Below are 23,740 nucleotides of genomic sequence, written 5' to 3' on the forward strand. Positions count from 1 at the left end.
TTTCCATTTTTCATCCTCTTCATAGCTGTCCTTACTTCCTCCTTGCTTATCCGTTGCACTTCCTGATTCACTATCTCCACATCATCCAACCTCTTCTCTCTCTCGTTCTCTTCATTCATCAGCCTCTCAAAGTACTCTTTCCATCTGCTCAACACACTCTCCTTGCTTTTGGGAACGTTTCCATCTTTATCACCCTAATCTGCTGCACATCTTTCCCAGCTCGGTCCCTCTGTCTAGCCAATCAGTACAAGTCCTTTTCTACCTCCTTAGTGTCCAACCTCTCATACAACTCACCATATGCCTTTTCTTTAGCCTTCGCCACCTCTCTCTTCACCTTGCGCCTTATCTCCTTGTACTCTTGTGTACTTTCTGCATCTCTCTGACTATCCAACTTCTTCTTTGCCATCCTCTTCCTCTATATACTCTCCTGTATTTCCTTATTCCACCACCAGGTTTCCTTTTCCTCCTTCCTCTTTCCAGATGTCATGCCAAGCACCCTTTTTGCTGTCACCCTTACTACTTCTGCTGTAGTTTCCCAGCTGTTTGGTAAGTCTTCACTGCTACCTAGTGCATGTCTCACCTCCTCCCTCTAAACTCAACCTTGCAGTCTTCCTTTTTCAACTTCCACCATTTGATCCTTGGCTCTGCCCTCACTCTCTTCCTCTTCTTGATCTCCAACGTCATCCTAGAGATGACCATCCTATGCTGCTTAACTACACTTTCCCCTGCCACCACTTTGCAGTCTTCAGTCTCCTTCAGATCAACTCTTCTGCATACCATGTAATCTACCTGTGTGCATCTTCCTCCACTCTTGTACGTAACCCTATGTTCCTCCCACCACAGCCATGTCCATGCTTTTGGCAAAATCCACTGTCCTCTGACCTTCTTCATTCCTCTCCTTGACACCATACCTACTCATCACCTCCTCGTCTCTACTGTTCCCTTCACCAACATGCCCATTGAAATCCGCTCCAATCACCACTTTCTGTCCCTTGGGTACACTGTTCATCACTTCATCCAACTCACTCCAAAAATCTTCTTTCTTACCCATTGCACACACAACTTGCGGTGCATATGCACTAACAACATTCATCATCACACCTCCAATTTCCAGCTTCATTATCATTACTGTGTGTGACACTCTTTTTACCTCTTTTTACTCTTTTTTACACTCTTGACATACTGTTCCTTCAGAATAACCCCTACTCCATTTCTCCTCCCATCCACAACATGATAGAACAATTTGAATCCACCTCCAATCCACCTGACCTTACTCCCCTTCCATTTAGTCTTTTGCATGCACAATATATCAACCTTTCTTCTCTCCATCATATCTGCTAACTCTCTCCCCTTACCAGTTATACTGCCAACATTCAAAGTTCCTACCCTCAGTTCTACTCTCTTTACTTTCCTCCTTTTCTCCTGCCTCCGGACATGTCTCTCCCCTCTTCTTCTCCTTCTCCTTCTTCGGCCATCAGTAGCCCAATTTCTGCCAGCACCCTGCTGGCTAATAGTACTGGTGGCGGTCGTTGTTAACCCGGGGCTTGACTGATCCAGTATGGAAATTTGTATTGTTGTCTGCATATTGATTTGGAAAAATTTTACACTGGATGCCCTTCCTGATGTAACCCTCCCCATTTATTTGGGCTTGGGACCGGCACGAAGAAATACAGTGGTTTGTGCATCCGCTGTGGCTGGGTTAATGCAAATCATTTTAATGCTTTTGACTAAAATCTGTACACCAAATCCATAAATAGCAGTTTTCTCTTGTATAATTTGTTATGGCCTTTGTGCTTCTCACATGTATTTACATATATTTTTGGATATAATTTTCACACCTGTGGACAGGTGCTAACTGTATTGTATTGTATTTTTTTGACACTTTGCTGACTCCCCATAGTGGAGTTTAAAGCCAATAGTATGCCTTTATTTTGTCCCCTCTATGTATTTGTCCATTAGGTGATTGTTATATTTCTGAAGTATGATTTTTCTTTTGTGGATTAGGCAGGCATACTAAGATAACTCCATCTTCTTCTAATATACAGTGTGCTGTATATTTTTTTATTAATGTGAAATGATTCCAACATAAATTGTTTCCGTGCAGTACATTTGTCAAAATTCGTAATCAAACACATCCCAAAGCATAGGAGTACTTGGTGAGTAAAGAAAGCCGAGTGTCCAGTTATGCTAGTCATTTATAAAGCAGGACAGAGAAAGTAATAATATACTGCCACTAAAGTAAAAACACCGCTATATGCATTTGAACAGAGTGGTAGTGTGTTCATCAAGAAAAAAATGGCAATTTCAGAGTGTCATTTTAATGATGTAGTGTCCATTTTCATTTTCCGTTATGCTTTGGTTGGCACAACAAGGCCTTTTCTGCTATTAAAAAAAAGTAATGTCACCTGATGAGGAAAAAACGGTTAAAATCACGAATCTAAAAATCAAAAGCCTCTAAATCAGCACTTAGAACAGTCTGTCTCATGCCATATATTGTACAGCACAGGCACGACTCAAAAGTGTCATTAATGATTGATTTGGCTAAAGGTGAAGATGTTAATAAATTAAACATCCTCAAATCCTCCTTTGACAGTAAAACATTTTATATTTATAAACGTTTATCACATACAGATAAACTAAATATAGTTATAAGCATGTTTTAAAACATACACAAAGAAATTTTCAGTTGTAATGAAAAAGCCATATTTTTCTTGATGCATTATTAGTGTGTTTGTATCTGTTGCTTTCATATTAAAGTCATTATGCAAACTGCATTGAACTCATAGTACAAAAGCAGACCTTCAGTTTGGTTTTTCCACTCAACAGTCTTGATTAGAACAATATTCCTTTATCATGGAATTACAAATAATGCTGCAATATGCACAGTTATTAACTAAATAAATTACTGTAATATACTTTCTTTGTTCGTTTTGCTATTATCTGATATAATTTTTTATTAGACATTTCTGTAAAACATTGACACTATCTAATGTTTTTAATTGATCTGATATCCACTAGTGAATATGTATTTAATTCTAGCAGAGTTAAGATAATTTGAAAAATGTGTAAAATGTATTGCCTTAATACAGACCAGAAGATGGCATTGTGCTACTCAATAAGTGACAGAAAAACTTTATACTCCTGCCTTAGCTGTCTCATTCTTTCATACCAAGGCCATTTCTTAGCTAGTTATGTAAGCTTTGTGTTTTTTTCAATATTTGAGTCTCTGGCTTTAATAAAAAGTAAAAGTAATAGCAATGTAATTTCATCACACTTGTTTGAATTCTTTTCTAAAAACTAAAAAGAAATAAACTGACTGTATGTATTTTACCCAGTGTGTTTAAATTTCTGCTGATTCTTGTGTCATTTCCTGGGACGACTGAATTGAAGAAAGCAGCAGGATATTAACAATCAAAGCAGATTACAAAGTTTGAATGCCATCGTTATTTTGGCTTAACCACATACTGTATTGCTAAAGGATGTAAAGATAATAGCCTATATATCTAGACAGCAGGAAATATATTATCATTTGAGTTGAGACCACATAGAGTATTCAGGTTAATATGAAAATGGTTTTCTTTTTGTATTCTTTTCTTTTTGTTAAGCTTCTCAGTTTGAAACATGAGACTTGCTATAAAATTCTGCATATGTGGATTAATTAGCCTCTGTCTAGACCGGTGATAACCAACATCATAAGTGAATCATTCTTATTTTTAAATGAACTTCCTCTTTAATTAACTTTCCTCTTTCCACTGTCATTCTGTAGTTAAAAAGACAATGCAGGTCGATTTATAATCATAATGTGAAATCTGAGGCAAGTAGCCTTCCCAGTGTCTGAGGGATCGTTATACTTACAGTCTTGAAAGGGGAGTCGTTACTGTAAGAACGTGTCATGTCCTGATTCTGTATCAGTTTTTCCCAAGTAACATTGATTAGAATCTGATTTCCATTTGTGTAATTGAGTCTCCTGTTTAAATGAGTACTTTATATTTATTCCTTTCTATTCCAAAAGCAATCTTATTCTACAACATTACCAAAGATTCCAAATCTTTCCATGTAATAGAACATCAGCTTCTTTAATCCTAAATATCCTTTACTTACCAATGCAATGTTTGGTTTAACCATCCCAACTGTGTCTTACTTAACTGCAGTGATATCACTGCAATTGGTATAAGTGGGACATCTCCGAGCTTATGTGCAAAAACTAATTAAGTAGTAAACTTTTCTCAATAACTTAATATTTATAACTTAATGTTATAACAAATTCACGTTAGTCATTATTATCATATTTTTTGCAGTTTTTTTTTGTGTTATGCTCAGTGCAATTTCTTATCAAAAAATTTCCTTTTTGCAGTATGTGAAATTTTCTTTGTGCCTGGTGCTACCAGCCTGTTTCCAAGTTACTTTGGGAAGTGCCTACAACCCCGCGATGTTCTCGCCATACCTTTCTCATGTGTGCGCATTTGTAGCCTGAATGTTTCAGTTCCACCTTGGAGAATGAAAGCTACAGCCCTTTAAAGCGACCCATTGGTTGATGTTTTTTAATGCAGTTTTTACTATTTTGGTAGTCATCATGATCAGGAATCACGTCAGTTAATTATTCATGAGCTACGTACAAAAAGTTTCTGCATTTTTTTAACTCTTATTTGTTAAGAATTTCCAAAACAAATTGCATCACTTTTCTATTTAGTCACCTTCCTTTGCAATGAAATGTTCCCAGCTTCGTACCAACTTTTTAATGCCATCAGCAAAAAATGCTTCTGGTTTTTCGAGTAGCCACTGATGCACTGCTGTTTTCACATCAGGTTTCTTCCTTTATTCCTCATGGTCATGGCTGTAGCTGCACGTCTCAATCCACTCACATTTCAATCCACTCACAGACGACTCTACGAGAGAGAACTTTATCTCCATACTGAGCACACATGCAGAGATGAATTTGTGGTTCTGGCACAACTTCTGCCCACAAAAAGCGTATGACAGAACTCTGTTCCTCTTTGGTGCAATTTATAAGTTTCGCAGCCATCTCCACCACAGGGTGACAACTCTTATACTAAACTGCAAGGGCAGCTGGCTTGCCAGACAGAATTAGTCACATGGCATTCTCATGCAGGACCAATTACTACTTCTGCCTTCACCATTTCCAATGATAATATAAAAGTGCAGAAACTTTTTGAACGACCCTTGTACAATATGATTTCGCATTCTGTCCCCTGAACTATAGTTGAACATGTATGAATATTCATTATGTTTCTGGCTTCGGTGTTAACTATTTGATGTTGATGCTGAGATATCTTTTAACACTGTCCTTTGCTAGTTGTACTGTATGACAATATGTTGATAGATCATCATATTGTTTGAATTCTTAATGGCATTATTTAATAATCTTTAATGCTGGTAACCTAAAACATTATGAAACATGGTGTCTTTCCCTCATTTGAGGTTTACCTGACTCTATGCTACAACAGCACTGATCTTTCTTAGTCTCCTTCCTTGCTGCTCCAACAATCATTTTTCTGCAGACTCCCCTGCCTGCACATTCAAGCTGTTGGCTCAGCCTTACACCACTCGCATAGGGTCTGAGGCAATGCAATCTACACTATATTCACTTCCCTCAAGTCCATAAGCTAGTTCAATACAGGGTCTTTCCCTGGTGGCCATGTACCCAGCCAATGGACATAAGCAGAGGAGTAGGTCTTGTAAGCTCTGGTCTTTAAGTGTTTGAGCATTTCTCTCACACACACATACCCTCTGCAGATCTTCTCAGGATGGTCCCAACCCATCTGACAGCTTTTTTCTCTCCCACTAGAATTTTCATGTCATAGATGTCACTGCTTCACATTATCATCAGCTTCAATAGAACCCATCTGGTGTTGCAGAAGACACCAGTTCACCAGTGCTTAGAAAGTTTAAACCAGGCCACAGTCTTTAACAGAATACTGAAATGGAGGGGCAGACTATTACTATCAGGAGCAGCTTCAGTTCAGTCACTATTGAAGGTGATCTTTCCAAGTAAATAGCTCACTTTACAACTTAACATTCAACCATGTCCCCTCTTTGCTTTTCTAGATCATCTAGATCACATATGCCACAGACCAGTGCTGGCTGTGTGTCTTTAGCAGCTACTGCAAATAACTTGCTCATATATTTATGTGCTCAATAATGGGGGCAATCACACATGGCAACTGTCTATGCCATGGATTAATTCTGACTGTTATAGGCAGAAGGAACATCTAACGATCTTGCAAAAGAAAGGAGTCAGTGCCTGAAGGGTGGATGAAGTTTAAGATTGGGGATGAAAGTATTAAAGGAGTGTACTAAAATGAAATCATTAACAGGTGGAGTGTAAATTGCCAGAGAGACAAGAAGGTGCCAAAGTTCAAAGTTACCATGACATACAAATATCAGCATCATACACTTCCTGGTTGTCACAAATTGTGGATATAACTCTAAACTACAAGAATTCTTTTTTATTATTATTATTATTATTATTATTAATATAGGGCATTTTCTGCTTATGAATTATTTTCTGATTTTGGCAATGATTACCATCTTGCTAATTGGCCCAGGAAAAGTATTCCCTTTCTGGCTTTCAATCCCTCTTACGATTTCTCAACTTAGATTTTTGGTGATACGACCTGAGCTTGTTGTTTTAACCACAGTCTATCTTCCGATTCCATTCTTATTCAAAACTCCTACCGCCCAATGCAGTCAGTATACAAGGACTGATTAGACACCTTAGTGTCAGCAAAATATTACATATGGATCTGGATATTTGATGTGTTCAACATAATTAAATGCAACATTTCTTCACACAGAAAATTAAAATATTAGGTGCAATTGCAGACTAGTGGTAGCTGTAAAGTACAAGTCAGGATAGGTTATGCTTAAGTCGCATAAAACAGTTTTGAGGATTTATTTAGTCTTTTTTGGGTTCCTTACAATAAAAGTGTGTTTAAGAAATATTAAAGGATACAAATGGAAGCGGAAAAATAGTACATTTTACACAAACACTATTAAAGTACATTTTCCACTTGAACCATCGACACTTGGAATAAGTGAACAAGTAGAGTCCTATATGGTAGTGTTTTGAGGATCTTCTGACCTTGACTATAAAGTTTTGTGAGTAGGGAATGACATGCTTATATCTGGTCATTTTTGCCACATGCTGTTATTATTCTGAAATTTGGCCTGCCTTCAGCACCTGCCACACTTGTTTCTTCTCCTTCTTTCTTTCCTCCTTTAGGAAACTAAACATATTCATCATAACAGACTCGCATATGAAATTTTATCTATTTTTAAATCTGATTCAGGGTAGTGGGCAGGAGTCTACGTTAACAGCAGTGGGCACAAGGCAAGACCTAGACCTGCACTGAGTGCCAGTCCATCATTAAGCACATTCACACTCGCACACACCTACAGTGCCAGTTTAAAATTACCAATTAATCTAATATGCACATCTTCGAGATGGGAGAAAAACCTATGCAGAATGGGGAGAATGTGCAGACTCCACACAGACAATGGCCAGGCCCAGAATTCATATACTTTATTAGTGCTAACCACAACACCCTCATACCACCCTACACATGAAACACATCAGGGGAAAAATGAATTTTTATTACTAAGAGAAGAAGCAAGTTGTTTCATCTGATATTGTTTAATCCTTATCTTGAACTAAGATAACATTTTTGATGTCTTTTCAGAGGCAAACCAATTCCAGAGAGACAAACATGTATTGATCTAAAATTCTATGCAGTAGTCTTCACATTGATTAAAACAAATGTCTATGAACTGAACACAGGACATCTCTAAAGATAGAAAGGCCTATTTTAATGAGAGTCTTGGAACCAAAACATCTAGTTGTTACTGTTGTCTAATGCTGAAAATTTTCATTACGAACACAGTAAACACAATTTAGTGGGAGGTGTTAAAAGAAGAATTAAATTCATATTTTTGAAAGAACAAATGATACTAGCCAACCCGTGGCATAGGATACGCCGCATAATTATGTATTGATGGGTGAACACTTCCTGAACGACACAGTTGTCCAAATGGGGTGGGTTTGTAGATACCACTGTGAGTGAATGAAAAGATAGACCTCTGGAGAGAGCAACATATAATTGTCTGTGACTGAAAGCGGGATCGTCTGTGACGAAGAAGGCCACGCTGGTGAAAGTTACTTCATCGGTAGGGATAAGTGTCAGTACTTGTAGATTAAGGTGTAGCGAGTCTTCGTTGTTGACGCTTAATATAGCTTGCGTACTGAGATGTTCCGGAGTCACAGTTGAGAAACACTTTTTTAATGTCTTTTAAGCACAGGGGAAAAAAATGAACACGTGAAACATCCGTAATGTAATAAGCCACCAAGAAAAGTAACGTTGCAACAATGCTATCTACGACCCGATCTCTGTAAACAGAAATGAAAACAAAATCGAGCCCGGTGTGTTCTTTAATTGCTTTGTGGCGCTGTAGTAGTGCTGCTGCTTTGCAGTAAGGAGACTGTGGAAGATTGTGGTTTCGCTTCCCGGTTCCTCCCTGTGTGGATAGCGCTTTGAATACTGAGAACACCGCTATATCAATGTAACAAAGTATTAACAGGAAATTGTCTTCGTGTAATAGTAAAAGGCAAATTATCCGCGACAAACAAACTGTTTTACACGCTGCATACCAACCCGCGGCGTAGTATACGCCGCATAATCACGCCGCTTTTTAAATGTTTTTTAAGCAGAGGGAAAAAAATGAACATTTGCAAAATCCGTAACGCTGATTTCAGTAAGTACAATGCACACGCATTTAATGTGTCGGCCACTTTTTGCCAGCCGTCTTTTCTGGTTTGGGCTGCTTTTGCAGTGTTACCGCTTGTGCATGTTAAATCTTGAAATCCTTTGAGTAACTAATTAACTAACTAACACCAACCCACCCACACACACAGCTTGTGTGAAACAAATGCGCTCGTACTTTCATAATTTTGTTGCAGCCTATAGTGGAGACAGGCACAGAGAAGGTCAGCTGCTGAGAGAGCGTCTCGACTGTTGCAGGGCCTGCATTGGTGAAGCAGGTGAGACGCTAATGAAACAGAGGCACAGGGCTTATTGGTTTTTAAAGACTGCTTCCTTCATTGTGTTTTAACCTCAGTTTTAAAAGATTGTTTTAAGGATCCCATGGGATACCCCTCGCAAACTGTTTTAGACGCTGCATTCAGCAATTCACATCCGTGACAAACATGCCTCTTCTTACATGGTCCTGCCACGTCCACCCTCGTTCTCAAAGCATACACACCGCCTGGTCATGTGCCCGCTCACAAGAGCAACTCACGGAGACCCGCCCACCAACTCTAAGACCATGGTGTGTAAAACAGTTTGCGATGGTGGTGCATGCGTCATAACCGAAAAGAATAATGAAAAGTCAACATGGCTCAGAGGTGCATGTGGACTCCTAGCACAGACGAAAGCGACTTACGGGGGTGGTCGGTGAGTTGTTGCGTCCGGGCACATGAGCAGATCTCAGGGAATGCCTAGAGAGCGAGGGTGGACGCGGGCCAGAGAATAAGGAGTGTTGGTGGGCGGGGGCGGGGAAACATGTTCCGTGTTCCTGCAGGACCATCTAAGAAGACGCATGTTTGTCGCGGATGCAAATTGCTGTATGTAGTGTGTAAAACAGTTTGTGATGTTGCACGCGGTCGTGCGTTGTAACCGAAAAGTCAACGTGGCTCAGAGCTGCATGTGGACTGTAGCACAGACAAACAGAAATGACGGTGTGTTTTCCGAGGCGTCGCGTCCGAGTTGGTGGGCGTGGCTCTGCGAGTTTCCGTCATATCCAATGGTCTTAGAGTTGGTGGGCGTGGCTGCTTCCTGCGTGCTTTCATGGGTGTGGGCGTGGCTCCTTCCCACGTGCTTTCATGGGTGTCTTGCCTGTTCTGACGGCGGCTTAGAGAATTATATATATAGATAGATATAGAAAGTAAGAAAGACTTCTATATGGAATTTGAAGAAATACAGTTTAAAAGGATTATTTGTTTTGATTCACCATATACATTTCTGAATCTGACTTACTACTGATGGATGTTCATGTCCTAGATTGTAATTTTTGTCAGTTGTTTCTTTTATTAAAATAGCAGAGCATTTTCATACTTCATTGTAGGTATTCACTCTGTAAATAATTCAGTTATCTAACCAGATATCACCTAAGTTCCTAGGGTTGATGTCAGAATCTCTGTTAAGATGCATGGATTTCTTTTTTTTTTACAATAAAGCTTGACAAACAAAGAGCTGCCATCTGTGCTCATGGCGAGCATTGAGGCTTTGCCAGATTTAATTAACTAGCTTTGCAGATGTAGATACATGTTACACCTAAGTCAACAAAAATACATATTCAGATTACATATATGAAAAGAGGACTCTGCACCTGCCTCTTAATATACTACAAGGGACATACTGCTTAGGAACTTTATTTGTTTTAATTGTTTTGTTTTCTATTTTGTGTAACAATTTTTTCAGAAAGTACTGTGTAAATTGAACTACTACAGTGATGCCTTCATTTCAAACTTCACAGCAGCTGCTGTGGTAATTGCTTTCAAGAGTAAAAAATCTTATTAAATCCTGGGGAACCATCAACAAGCTAAATTTGTTTTTCCTGCACAGAGATAGAAGAACATTTGAACTCCTTGGTAGTGAAAGAAAATGTGAGATATATATATAAATATTCATCAACTAGTTTACTTACATTTAAAATATATTATACTAAAACATCAACGATTATTAAAAGATCAATACAAAATCAATCAAAATTCATTTTAAAAAAACTCAAGAATGATCAAATGGCGATGCAAACTGTATCTAAATAAACAGAAAATAAAGCTGTCTGCCTCAGTGAGCCTTGCTAATATAGTTTTTTTCCTGTTTTATAATAGGTTGTTCTACATACTCTCTCAGCTGTAAAAAGCAACACAAGTCTCCATTCCACTTTGTTTCTTTTGCTTACTCCCTCTTCAGCCTCAGTTCTCTTTACCTCTTGTCCAGTATTCCTGGTCCCCTTAGTTCATTCTGGTAGACAGTGACATTTAGACCCCACATAAAGTTTGTCAGGATTACAGTGGTGTTCTTTCTCTGACTTTTTTGTTGTGATGTGTGTGTCTGTTTTTTTAATTTTCTGTAACTAGTCTCCTTTCTTTGTTATTTTTTGTTTGATTATATTTAAGTTTCCTGAAGGTCAATATTAATCACTAATTTTTTTTGTACTCAGTAGATTTATAGGTTTATAAGTTCATCATTGTTGCATGTATAGAGTACAGTGAAATTCTTACTTGCATGTACCAATAATACTTGGCATAGATCTTCGTGGTGCTACTTTCTGCCTCAATATCTAGTAAGTATGACTACCTTGTCTCAAAACTTCTGTCTTGCTCACCTTGCCTTTAATAGCTATATTAACTGAAACCTTCTTTCTTCATCATATTAAGTTTGGATTTTTCTCATAAAATTTTCACCAGTTTTCCCTAGGCCTTTTGATGTAATGTATACATTTCTTCTGTGTTTTTTATCCAAAGATTTCAAATGTACCATTATTAGAATGTTTTGAGTTTTAAAAGTTTGAAAGTTTTATATTTTTTCACGTTATTCCGTGACACCATTTTTGATTTGGAATGATTGCTTCCTTCTTGATGGATAGATTGATAAATAGAACTTTATTTGTCCCTGTGGTGAAATCTGGAATTTCCATAACTATCTTGACAATCCCATCATCCACCAGGAAATCACAAATGCTGACATCATCACCGTGACAGTATCTGGGCCATCATTCCATTCTATCCAAGACCTGGATTCAAACCGTGTGGTTATATTAGGGTTAGGGTTAGGGTTACTGGCTTCTTGGTTTCTGAATCCCTGTCTGTTTAATGTAACCTCTGATATTTTTTTTTTTTGGTTAATTAGGATTGGTGAAATATCTGTTAGACTTTTTGGCATGTATTTTTGACCACATCTCATTCTCCTGGTCCTTTTTCATAAAATTTCAGTATCTGTTAGAGCTCAGAACACATTAAAATAGTAGTCAAACATTACATGCTAGATATTTACCTTTCTTTCACACACACACAGAGTTTGTGACCAGTGACTTTAAATGAATGAAACTCGGATGTAGCCTGCCAGAAAAGCAGAAGCTGAGGTATAATTGTTTTCTTTTGTTTTGTTTAATTTTTCCCAACTGTTTTATATTCCAGCCTTTAGTTGTGGAGCCCAGTGCCGGAGCCTCTTATCCCTGTAGTTGTACTGCTGTTAGTGTAGACACCCAAGTCTTTTCTATTTAAGCAGCTGTTGACCTACAGTTTAGTGATTGGGGCATTCAGTTCCATTCTCTTTGTTTACAGCTCCCCTCTCAGAATAGACTTTTTACTTTCTCGTGTATTATTGGTAATTGTTGGCTTTTGTTAAAACTTCTTAGAATAATAATATACAATTTTGAAGGTAGTTTTTCCCTTTTTGATTATTAAGATTAAAAGATTTTAATACTTGTTTTAGGTTCTTCCCTTGTTGCTGTCAATTATAATTTCAAGCAACATTCTACTTACTATTTTTGGTCTTTTGATCATTTCTTGCCATTATTATTTTTACTTAATCTTTTTTCTCCCAAATCACTTAATAACCATTTCATTTTCCTTGTTAGAATTTAATTTATAAATTTGCAATTTACTCCAATACATTGGCAAGCTTGGGTCACAGAGTTGCACTAGAGAAAGAAAGGTGAGTCTAATAAAATCCTTTTTTTTGTTGAAAAGGCAGGAGCAGTCTCAAGGCTTTATTCAAAGTATGAGTTTCTCATCAGCACACAAGCACATGGCACACAAGAAGGGCATTTTAGAAGTGTGTTTTCTTCTTATTGAAATACTGTTGGACAGAGTTTCTGCATGCAGCTGCTGGCAGTGAAAGGCAAAATTGTGCAGCAGCTGCCGTCTCAGTCAGAACATTTAGTCAAATAATTCAATTATTGGAGTCTTTATATCATAACAGAGGTATTTAAGGGGGCATCCCCAGAATTCTTTTCTCAAGCGGGGCAGATATATACTGTACAGTCTCAGGGCCAAACTGACACAGTGCCCTATGGTGACCCTTGATACTGTAGCAGCCCTACACTTCAATAATAATTTACTGGAATTCTGTTGCACCAATATTTGAAAGTAAATTGTATGAATCTTATCACATTTTATTGATAATCACAAAAGGTTTTACTAAGTCAAATCTATAAGCAAGTTTACCTGATATTTGAAAATATTGATATGCAGCAAATGAAATATAACTGATTTGTCTAACAAAATCTCAATAAGATTTTACAATTTAGCATACAGTTCAGATCATTAAATTGTGTTCAATTGCAAAATATGGTACATTATTACATGACAAAATCTTTTATGAAAGTGCAAGTATCTGCATTTCAAAATCTGTCTAGTTGCAAAAAGAAAATTAAGGCTGGTAAATAATGTGTTATACCTTTACATAACAACATCCATCCATTATACAACCTGCTATATCCCAACTACAGGGTCACGGGGGTCTGCTGGAGCCAATCCCAGCCAACACAGGGCATAAAGCAGGAAACAAACCCCAGGCAGGGCACCAGCCCACCGCAGAGCATGCACACACACACCAAGCACAATTTAGAATCACCAATGCACCTAACCTGCATGTCTTTGGACTGTGGGAGGAAACCGGAGTACCCGGAGGAAACCCACACAGACTATTTTTTATTATTCTATCTATCTATCTATCTATCTATCTATCTATCTATCTATCTATCTATCTATCAGACACGGGGAGAACATGCAAACTCCACGCAGGAAGGACCCGGGAAGCGAACCCAGGTCTCCTAACTGAGAGGCAGCAGCACTTACCCACTGCGCCACCGTGCCGCCTACATAAAACACTGTACATTTTTTTTGTAACTTGTGGCATGTGAATTCAGGCAAAAGGAAACAGCCGTTGTGCAGGAAAGCTGCATCACAGCTAAGACTGTCTGATTTGCAACTGGTTAATGGAGATCTTTAGGTAAGCTGTTGAATTGGCGTCTCAAATTCCAACAACTTATCTTCACAGCTCACTTTTACCACGATAGGGAGGACAATTAGAGATAGAATGGAAGTGCCTCCAGGAGTGATTTCCTCACAGATGAAATGTTTATGTACCTGATATTTAAACTCTTTCCCAGATTCTATGTCTGCAAGTTTTCATTGCAACTGAGGTAATACTTTCAAAATAATTGTAAAGAATATCCATCCATCCATCCATCCATTCTCCAACCCGCTGAATCCGAACACAGGGTCACGGGGGTCCGCTGGAGCCAATCCCAGCCAACACAGGGCACAAGGCAGGAACCAATCCCGGGCAGGGTGCCAACCCACCGCAGGACTGTAAAGAATATAGAGAAAGTAACTTTTACAGATTAGTCTGTCTTGCAAACAAGGGGAATGTGACATCTTAGTCAGCAAGCAAGTTTAGTGAGGTTTCTTGTTGTGAAAATGTGATTTTTTGCAATACTGCAAGATGTATGGAGCAATTAGCTAATATTTCATTTGATTACCTGAAATAGCAAAAGATATTTGACTAAACAATCTCTTGTATTTTATCACCTATTGTATATTATAAATTAATGCACATTCTCACCCTGAGCTGCTCATTTCACAATGGTCCACAAGCTTATAATCAAAATGATTCAATGTATTAGCAACTGTGTTGCCAGCTGAAATAGTGTGCCACCAGATCTAAGACTGATAAAAGCTAATATAAATGACAAATACCACAAGAACTTAAAATTTTCTGTTTGTTAGCTTTGTTACAGTTATGATGTATATTATAAAACTATACAGATCCAATCTTTGAAAAAAAGCTTGATTGCTCTTATTGCTCTTTGTCATTATATTTCTGGAAAGGCATTAATGTTATCCTGTTCTTTTAATCCACTCATCTGTTGCTATTTACATAAAGTTAAAGGGAAAGTCAATAATACAGTATGTGCAAGATGAGATTCATTGAATTTCAAATCTGTCTGATTATAGCTGCTTAAAATGTAAGTGCGTACAAATCATACTTTATTATGTTACCCTTTTTAACTTCTTGGAATAATTTGTAAAGAAGAATCCTTTTTTTTGTTTGCATTCAGGTAAATGGCATAGATCTTCGTGGTGCTACACATGAACAGGCAGCAGCTGCTCTGAAAGGAGCAGGGCAAACTGTAAACATTATTGCACAGTATCGTCCGGAAGGTGAGTCCAGAGGGGCCTCCCTCAACTAATGGTACCCAGCTTGTTTTACAATACCAATTTGTTCAAAATAATTTCTTTTGTGTTAAGTTTTATCCTAAATGACACATAAGTAACATGTACATTCTTATACAGTAATCCCTTGCTATATCGCGCTTCGCCTTTCGCGGCTTCACTCCATCGCGGATTTTATATGTAAGCATATTTAAATATATATCGCGGATTTTTTGCTGGTTCGCGGATTTCTGCGGACAATGGGTCTTTTAATTTCTAGTACATGCTTCCTCAGTTGGTTTGCCCAGTTGATTTCATACAAGGGACGCTATTGGCAGATGGCTGAGAAGCTACCCAGCTTACTTTTCTCTTTCTCTTGCGCTGACTTTCTCTGATCCTGAAGTAGGGGGATTGAGCAGGGGGGCTGTTCGCACACCTAGACGATACGGACGCTCGTCTAAAAATGCTGAAAGATTATCTTCACATTGCTATCTTTTGTGCAGCTGCTTCCTGAAACGACATGCTGCACGGTGCTTCGCATACTTAAAAGCTCGAAGGGCACGTATTGATTTTTGATTGAAAAACAAACTCTGTCTCTCTCTATCTCTCTCTCTCTCTCTGTCTGCTCCTGACGGAGGGGGTGTGAGCTGCCGTCTTCAACAGCTTTGTGCCGCGGTGCTTCGCATACTTAAAAGCCAAACAGCCCTATTGATTTCTTTGCTTTTCTCTCTATCTCTGTGACAGTCACTGCTCCTGACACGCACTCCTTTGAAGAGGAAGATATGTTTGCATTCTTTTAATTGTGAGACGGAACTGTCATCTCTGTCTTGTCATGGAGCACAGTTTAAACTTTTGAAAAAGAGACAAATGTTTGTTTGCAGTGTTTGAATAACGTTCCTGTCTCTCTACAACCTCCTGTGTTTCTGCGCAAATCTGTGACCCAAGCATGACAATATAAAAATAACCATATAAACTTATGGTTTCTACTTCGCGGATTTTCTTATTTCGCGGGTGGCTCTGGAACGCAACCCCCGCGATGGAGGAGGGATTACTGTATTCAGTAATTTTGCATATAGCACTTAGCAAAAGTACTTTGTCCATATTTTTACTTAATAATCCTCTACACTGAAGTTTTCTTGTTTGTGACATTTTATTTCAGAACACTAAACCAAAAATTAGTTTTTTTTTTCATTTTGAAACTGATTTATGTTAGAAAAAAAATCTTAAAAAGTGAAAAAATATGTTGATTGTGTAAGTATTCATACCCTACACTTTATATAATGTGCAATCACCTTTTGCAGAAATAATAGATTTAAGTCTTTTGAGAAAAATACAGTATGTCCAAATTTTTCACACTGTTTGGTTCGGAATTGAACCCATTCTCTCCATGTAGATTTGCTCCAGGTTGTTCACATTAGTCACATGACTCTTTAGTACCATAGGTTCTCAATCGAATCAAGATTATACATTTCACTAGGTTTTGTAGGACATTATTTTTTTTGTCCCTAAGCCAATCCAAAGTTACTTTGGCCTTGTGTTTGCAATCATTGCCCTGCTGAAAGATGCACTTTAGCCACAGCTTTAGATTTTAACAAACTCAAGTAGGTTCTCTTGGGGAATTGCTTGTATTTTCCTTCATCTATTCATCTTTCAATTTTAAATGGATGCCCATCCCCTGTTAATGAAAAGCAGCTCCACATCACTGTATATTTGCTGTGGATGGTATTATATTTGCACAACTAATATCTCTTTGAACATTGGTCAGAAAGGTCAGTCTTGGTTTCATCTGACCACAAAACCTTATTCAACTTTGCAGCTGAGTAACTCTCATGCTTTCTGATAAGCACCAGACAAGCGTTCATGTGGTCTTTCTTGCACATTGGCTTTTTCTTTACCTCACCCTCCCACAGAGGTCAGTGTTATGCACAGCCCTTGATAGAGTTAACCAGTGTGCCTTTACTCCATTCTTAACTACTGAGATCTGTAGCTCCTTCAAAGTGGCTGCTGGCCTTTCTGTGGCTTCACTTACAAGCCTTGTCCTTGTCTGCACAGAGAATTTTTAGGGATAACCTTTTCTAGACAGCATCTTAATGGTTTGATGTAGCTTCCGCTGCCTGATAATTGCCCCGGGACATCCAAACACTAGGATGATGTTTTGTACTCTTTTTCCTAATTTATATATTTGCATGATTTTATCTCTAACTTCTTCAAAATACTCTTTAATCTTAATTTATTACAGATGTTTTTATATTCACAACCTTGGAAAGCTATCCATTAACTGTGAGTTGTCTATCCAAAAATGTAATGATTCAGCGATGGAGACCATTTTTATGAATAATTGGACAATTGCTTTTTACCTGTGTAAACTTAGACTTTCCAACAAATAGGAAATGAATTTCTATGCATTAGCATGTTTGGTTTTTTAACAAAAATGTCAGTTTCCTAACATAAAACAATTTGAGTTTAAAATGCTCATTTTGAGTTTCAGTGCTGTAAAATGAGTATTACAGAGAACCAATTATTACTATAGGATTTGTTACTTAGTGCAATTTGTTCTGTTCCGTAAATACAGTTTGTTTTATCTTAGCACCATTTGACTACAGTATATACAGTACCCTGGATAATTGTTGACAATTACCAATGTTGATAAAGTGATATTATCAGCAGATTGATTTATATCTTTACTATTGTAGTAATTCTGAGTAAACATACAGCAGTTGACTACACTATGAGGCACTGGCATCTGATATTGTGTTGTATTATATTATACCGTATAATCATACTGCTTAACACTTTGTAACCAGTATAATCAGGAGTATCTTATTATAAGGTCAGTCATCACTGATAATAAGAGCTCCAAAAGAGAAGCATTGTTTGTCTAGTTCTTCGAAATTTGTTAGAAGGGCAAGAGATTCCCTTGTGAAAGGCAGTTATGTTGGAAAAGTCTACGATAAACATTGTGTACTCCAGGAAATTTATATGTTTTTTATTATAGTACAAGATGGCCACAAAGTAATTTTGTGTTTAATTAAATTACTGTACATTACTGTATATTAGAAATTGCCTATATGCTCCTGTCCATTATGACAAATTTTAATCTATTCCCATTTTCATATAGACATCTTCTTCCATTTCTTTCCACTTTTAAATAATATAGTAATTCATTTTATAATAAGCTAATTTTGTAATTTTTTTTCCTGCTTAGGACTGTATTCAGAATGTCCCCGTGACACTATACATATAGCCTTTTGTTGTAGGTTTAGCAAACTTTAGATTACATACAAGAACTGTGATACTCAAAGTGTTTTGGACCAAACACCACTTTGCTATAGTAAAGCCTATGTGTCCAGTACCGTAAAGTCCATGTTACAATTATCATATTCTCTTTTTCTACATGTACTCACATTAAGAATAGTGTAATGCCCTAAAATGCAAAGAAGAAGAGTCGGCATACAAACTCAAATATTGAGCTAGGCCTGGACCGAGCTGTTTATTTGAAAGCATCTCCTTAGTTTAAGTACCTTTACTACTTCTGCAGTTATGCCTTTGTAAGGTGCCCTAAGAAAGTCAGCACAAGCAGGACTCTGTCAGATTTGCACTGCTCCTCAGTATCTTGGTATTGTGCAACCTAATTCTCAGAGTGCTACTCAATGAGCTACTATGCTTGTTGCTTTTTTATTGGTTTTACTGGCAGATCTCTGCCTGGGGTCTTCATTCACTGTCCCTATTTGCATCTCTTGCCTACCAGGTGCTCAGCTCTGCCCACCTAAAAGGAAGGTGTGCATTACAAACCTAATGCTGCTGGATTCACGTTTCAAAGTTCCAGATTTTAGCCAGTGAATCGTAATAAAGCCTTGAAGAGGGTATTACAGCACTCAGGCTTAAAAAAAACAAATACATCAGAAGCAGCATGCATCAGCCACCAAGTGGAATTAGGGGGTTGCTGTTGCCAGTGATTGGCTGTTCAGGCAGCCGTCAAAGTATTTAAAGAAAAATGGTCCTACGTAGTGAAGGAGTTAGGCTGGACAGAAGAGAGAGATTGAGAGTTTGATAAAACATTCAAAGAGAAGGATGAACTAACTACTGGCATACAGGATCAGAGTGGGAAGGAGTAGTAGAGCATTAAAAGATTAAATCAGCAAGAAAGTCACGCAGGATGCTCTGTTGCCAGTGTCTTGGAGACTTGTCATGTGGCCTTATCAGCAAGGAGGTTCTTCCAAGAAAGATAACTAGTTCAGCCCACGGATCACCTAGTAGATTCTCACAGACTACCAGCAGTCAATGGATCACACTTTGAGAACCACTGCTTTAGAATATAGAGAGGATTTCAATGCAGTGTGAAGTTTACATTGTGGATGCAAAAGAAGCCCAAATTATTTCCATTCTACCACCATGTTTGATGTCTCTTATAATTGTGATGTGCTCATCTTCACATTTTCCAAACATGGTATTGTACAGCTAAGCCTCTCCTGTTTGCACTTATCTGTCCATAGATAAGGTCAAACAGGGGTGAATGCACTTTTTTTACCCTCACATGAAAACTATACTTCAGCCATCTTTTCTTATAGTGGAATTATGGCCTGTATCATTTACCATGATGACAGAAGCCACTAGATGTAGCTGGATGTAGCTTTCAGATATATTTTTTTTTAATTTTTCAAGTGTAGCTAACGACCATTGGGTCTGTCTGAAATTTGAAAAGTGCACCTTGCGAAAATGATTTAGGAGGTGTAGTGGACTTGTCACTTTTCACATTCAACCTTTATATAGAATTGATTAAGAAGACTAAATGAATGTTGTGCTGTGCAGCCTGATATGTCAAGTACACATCAGGAGAGATTATTCTTAAAGCCTCATATGAATTAACAAGAGCAATTCTGGTCTTTTCATTGCAAAAATGACTTAACAGAACTAGAGAAGCTCTAGAGAAGGGCTATGTGGTATGAACTGAGAGGAAAGAATGAAACAGCTGAATCTTTTCCATTAAAGCAAATGGAAGTTCAGATAAGATATAATTGAATGTTCAAAATCATAAAGGGAATTAATATAGTAGACTCTGGCTGTTACTTTAAAATAAGTTCTTCAAGAATGTAGACTGAAGCTGGTTAAAAGTAAATTTAACTCTAATGTAAGAAATGTTTTTTTTTTACTCAGTGAACCATAGATATATGGAGTAAGTTACTAAGTAGGATGTTAAATAGCATAACTTTAAGCACTTTTAGATCATGAATGGATGATAGTTTGCAGAAAGTTAGGTGAACAGGGATTGGCAAATTATGCTGAGTTGAAACATGTTGTTCAGCCTGTTCTGATTAAAAGTATTCTAATGTGTGGCTGTTAATGTCACCTGAAACAGCATTATCTGATGCAGAAATATGCCTTCCATCAATCAAATGGACACTGGAAAACTAGATTGGTTTTCTCTTTTTTAGCACTGACTTTGATTGATGAGTTCAGGCATTTTGCTGTAGTGTGTCTAAATGTTGGGCCATCACAATGACGAGTTTATTTTTAGACACAACAAATTAACCTTGAGAAAGAATGGCTTTTCCTCTTTAAAAACATTTGTAGTAATATAATTGGTGCCAGAGATCCTTAATGTATTGCTATTAACCTTTAAAATGCTGCCTGTTGCGGCATGGTGGCGCAGTGGGTAGCGCTGCTGCCTCGCAGTTAGGAGACCCAGGTGCGCTTCCCAGGTCCTCCCTGCGTGGAGTTTGCATGTTCTCCCCTTGTCTGCGTGGGTTTCCTCCGGGCGCTCCGGTTTCCTCCCACAGTCCAAAGATCTGCAGGTTAGGTGGATTGGCGATTCTAAATTGGCCCTAGTGTGTGCTTGGTGTGTGGGTGTGTTTGTGTGTGTCCTGCGGTGGGTCGGCACCCTGCCCAGGATTGGTTCCTGCCTTGTGCCCTGTGTTGGCTGGGATTGGCTCCGGCAGGCCCCCGTGACCCTGTGTTCGGATTCAGCGGGTTGGAAAATGGATGGCTGGATGGATGCTGCCTGTTTAATTTTTGTTTACACATGGTGTTAAACATAATGCTTAAGGCTTATGCATTTCTGTAACAATGAGGGTTTTCCATTGTTTTACTATTCATACTAGAGGGCTTCGTTGCTTCGCTCGCCAAACCCCCTGCACTACGCACTGTTGTGAAGAGGAGGGCTGAACACACCCCAAGGAGACACAGTCGCTCCTCCGAAACCCCTCTTAAACAGTGATACAATGGGAAACAAATAACAGCTGGTTTTTTTTACCTCCTCTTTGCTCGATCAGCTGCTGGCTTGCTGCTACTGCCATGCCGCATGATCTGCATGTCGTGCAGAGCTTCGAATGTTTAAAAGTCTGTACAGCAGCTCTCCGTTTGTCTCTTTGCCTTGTCTCTCTTCTTCCCCAGACATGCTCAAACACTATTCGATCTCTCTTTGCTGTTCCATTATTTCAACGCGTAATATTTTCTATTTGTTTGCGCTAATGCGACCTTTACTCTCATTTTTTTGAGACTTTCGAATTTTCCTACTTCCTTTATCTCAAAGCTGCTCTACATGTGTATCACAGGACTTGCTTCCAAAGGTTGTAAGTATGATGTGACTTGACCGGCTCGCTGGAAATGAAAGTGTCTCTCTGTCTCACATCAAAAGATCACGTCTCATTGCAGGAAAAAAGTCTCATTTCGTATTTTTTTTATAATAGAGAGACAAGAATATAACTGTGGCTTATATATTTGGTGTCTTTTTGACCTACCATTGAGGAAGTGAAGGTTATGTTTTAATACTGCATCTCTTTGGCTCATAGTCACTTCTGATAAAATTTGACATAGCCTTTGTTTTGGAGGATAGAGGATGTAGATGAGCTATTGAAAACTCAGTATATCAGTAGGTTTGAGGCATTTTTCTAGTTTTGCTTTCAAAATATTTTTGTTGCTTAGCTGTAGTAAATTATAGGCAAGGCAGATACATTGAGTGTCACTGGGTAGTTGAGCGTTCATTTGTTCATTTTCTAAATTTGCATCTTGAAAGGTTCATTTTCTAAATTTGCATCTTGAAAGGTTTTGTCTCTGTTTACATGCTGCATATCTGAATATCCTGTTGTACTATATTTTCAAAGAGCCATGCAAAAATTACAGACACCCTAAAGAGTTTGGTGGAGACTCATTCACATATCCTTCCATATGACAGGCTGTAGAATAATTGTTTGTATTGCTTGTTTACAGAACAGTGAACAAGATCACAAGTTATTCTTAGTTACTGTTTAAATTATTCACAGTTTTAACAGCAATATGAAGCTGTAACATTTTCTTTTAAAAGGAATATCATTTGTTTTGTTAAACAGTGAGTTGCATGGTTAAGGGCACCCGTGAAAATTATTGGAGTCCATTCGAGACAGACAATCTCAATGTGTCATACTAATCTGGAACAAACTACAGAATCATGTAGCTTGAGGCGGAGACCCTAATCACTTTAAAAAAACAGTTCAGAACCAAACAAGTCTGATGGGTGACAGATCTCATCATTTTGTACATAAAGCAGTTCAGTTTTATAAGGTGGTGTTCATATTTACCAGCTCATAGAGCTGTACACATTTACAAATTCAGTTAATAGAATTGCTAGGTTATGAGTAATTCTATTCCTATTCTACACCTCGAAATGTTATGAGCTGCACTCCATTTATAATAACTTAGTGAAGTTTTCTCAAGCTGCATAGCTCATGCTCAAAGCTGTGTGCATCCCTCCTTTCAAATACTTCATAAGTGTAAACATGTTTTGATAGAGAGTATTTCATAGTGGAAAAAAGTCACACACTGAAAATTAATTTGAGTAAAAAAAAAAAAAACAGGAAAAAAGGTCCTGAGTTGAATAACAACAGTACTCTATACCTTAAGTTTATCAGAGTACATCTATTATCCATATACACTGTAAATGTTTGTTCTTGTGATAAAACTTCAGAATAGTTTTATACAATTGATTTTATATTAAACTAGTTGACAAACTTTACAAATCAATAAAAAGAATGAAATGTAATAATTTCTATCTATCTATCTATCTATCTATCTATCTATCTATCTATCTATCTATCTATCTATCTATCTATCTATCTATCTATCTATCTATCTATCTATCTATCTACCTGAGTTATATCAGGCGAAATTCATTGCAAGAACCTGGATAAGACAATGACATAATGAAGGGACAATAAACCTTAACGTTGGCTGTGAAGTGACTGGCAATTCCTAAAAAGCATCTGAAGACTATCATTAAGGATAGGTGTATCATTCCGGGTTAGTTCCATGCTTCCTTGTGCTTTCAGGAGCCTCTTCGACCAGTAACCGTCAAAAGTCATAGACCGAGATGAGCCAGGCAAATGAGGATACTGCATATACTGTACATTCAGCAAGGAATTGGTACATAAGTGTCAGTGGTTTTATTACAAATCCAACAATCAAAGGGGAAAACAGTGTAGTGTTTTAAAGAGTCAATCAATAAATATAATCTATCTATCTATCTATCTA

At 37.9% G+C, this 23,740-nt stretch overlaps 1 protein-coding gene across 36 annotated transcripts in view; it reads left to right on the forward strand.

Moving 5' to 3' along the window:
• dlg2 (discs, large homolog 2 (Drosophila)) overlaps positions 1–23,740 on the forward strand; it is a 1,641,316-nt gene that overhangs the window by 1,364,619 nt on the left and 252,957 nt on the right. For all 36 annotated transcript variants that reach the window (XM_051926947.1, XM_051926951.1, XM_051926957.1 and 33 more), the window contains one exon: positions 15,145–15,247. In XM_051926947.1, coding sequence (XP_051782907.1) covers positions 15,145–15,247 — 103 coding nt within the window. The remainder of the gene's footprint in view (positions 1–15,144; positions 15,248–23,740) is intronic.

This window comes from Erpetoichthys calabaricus, chromosome 4, assembly GCF_900747795.2.
Source record: "Erpetoichthys calabaricus chromosome 4, fErpCal1.3, whole genome shotgun sequence".
NCBI lineage: Eukaryota > Metazoa > Chordata > Cladistia > Polypteriformes > Polypteridae > Erpetoichthys > Erpetoichthys calabaricus.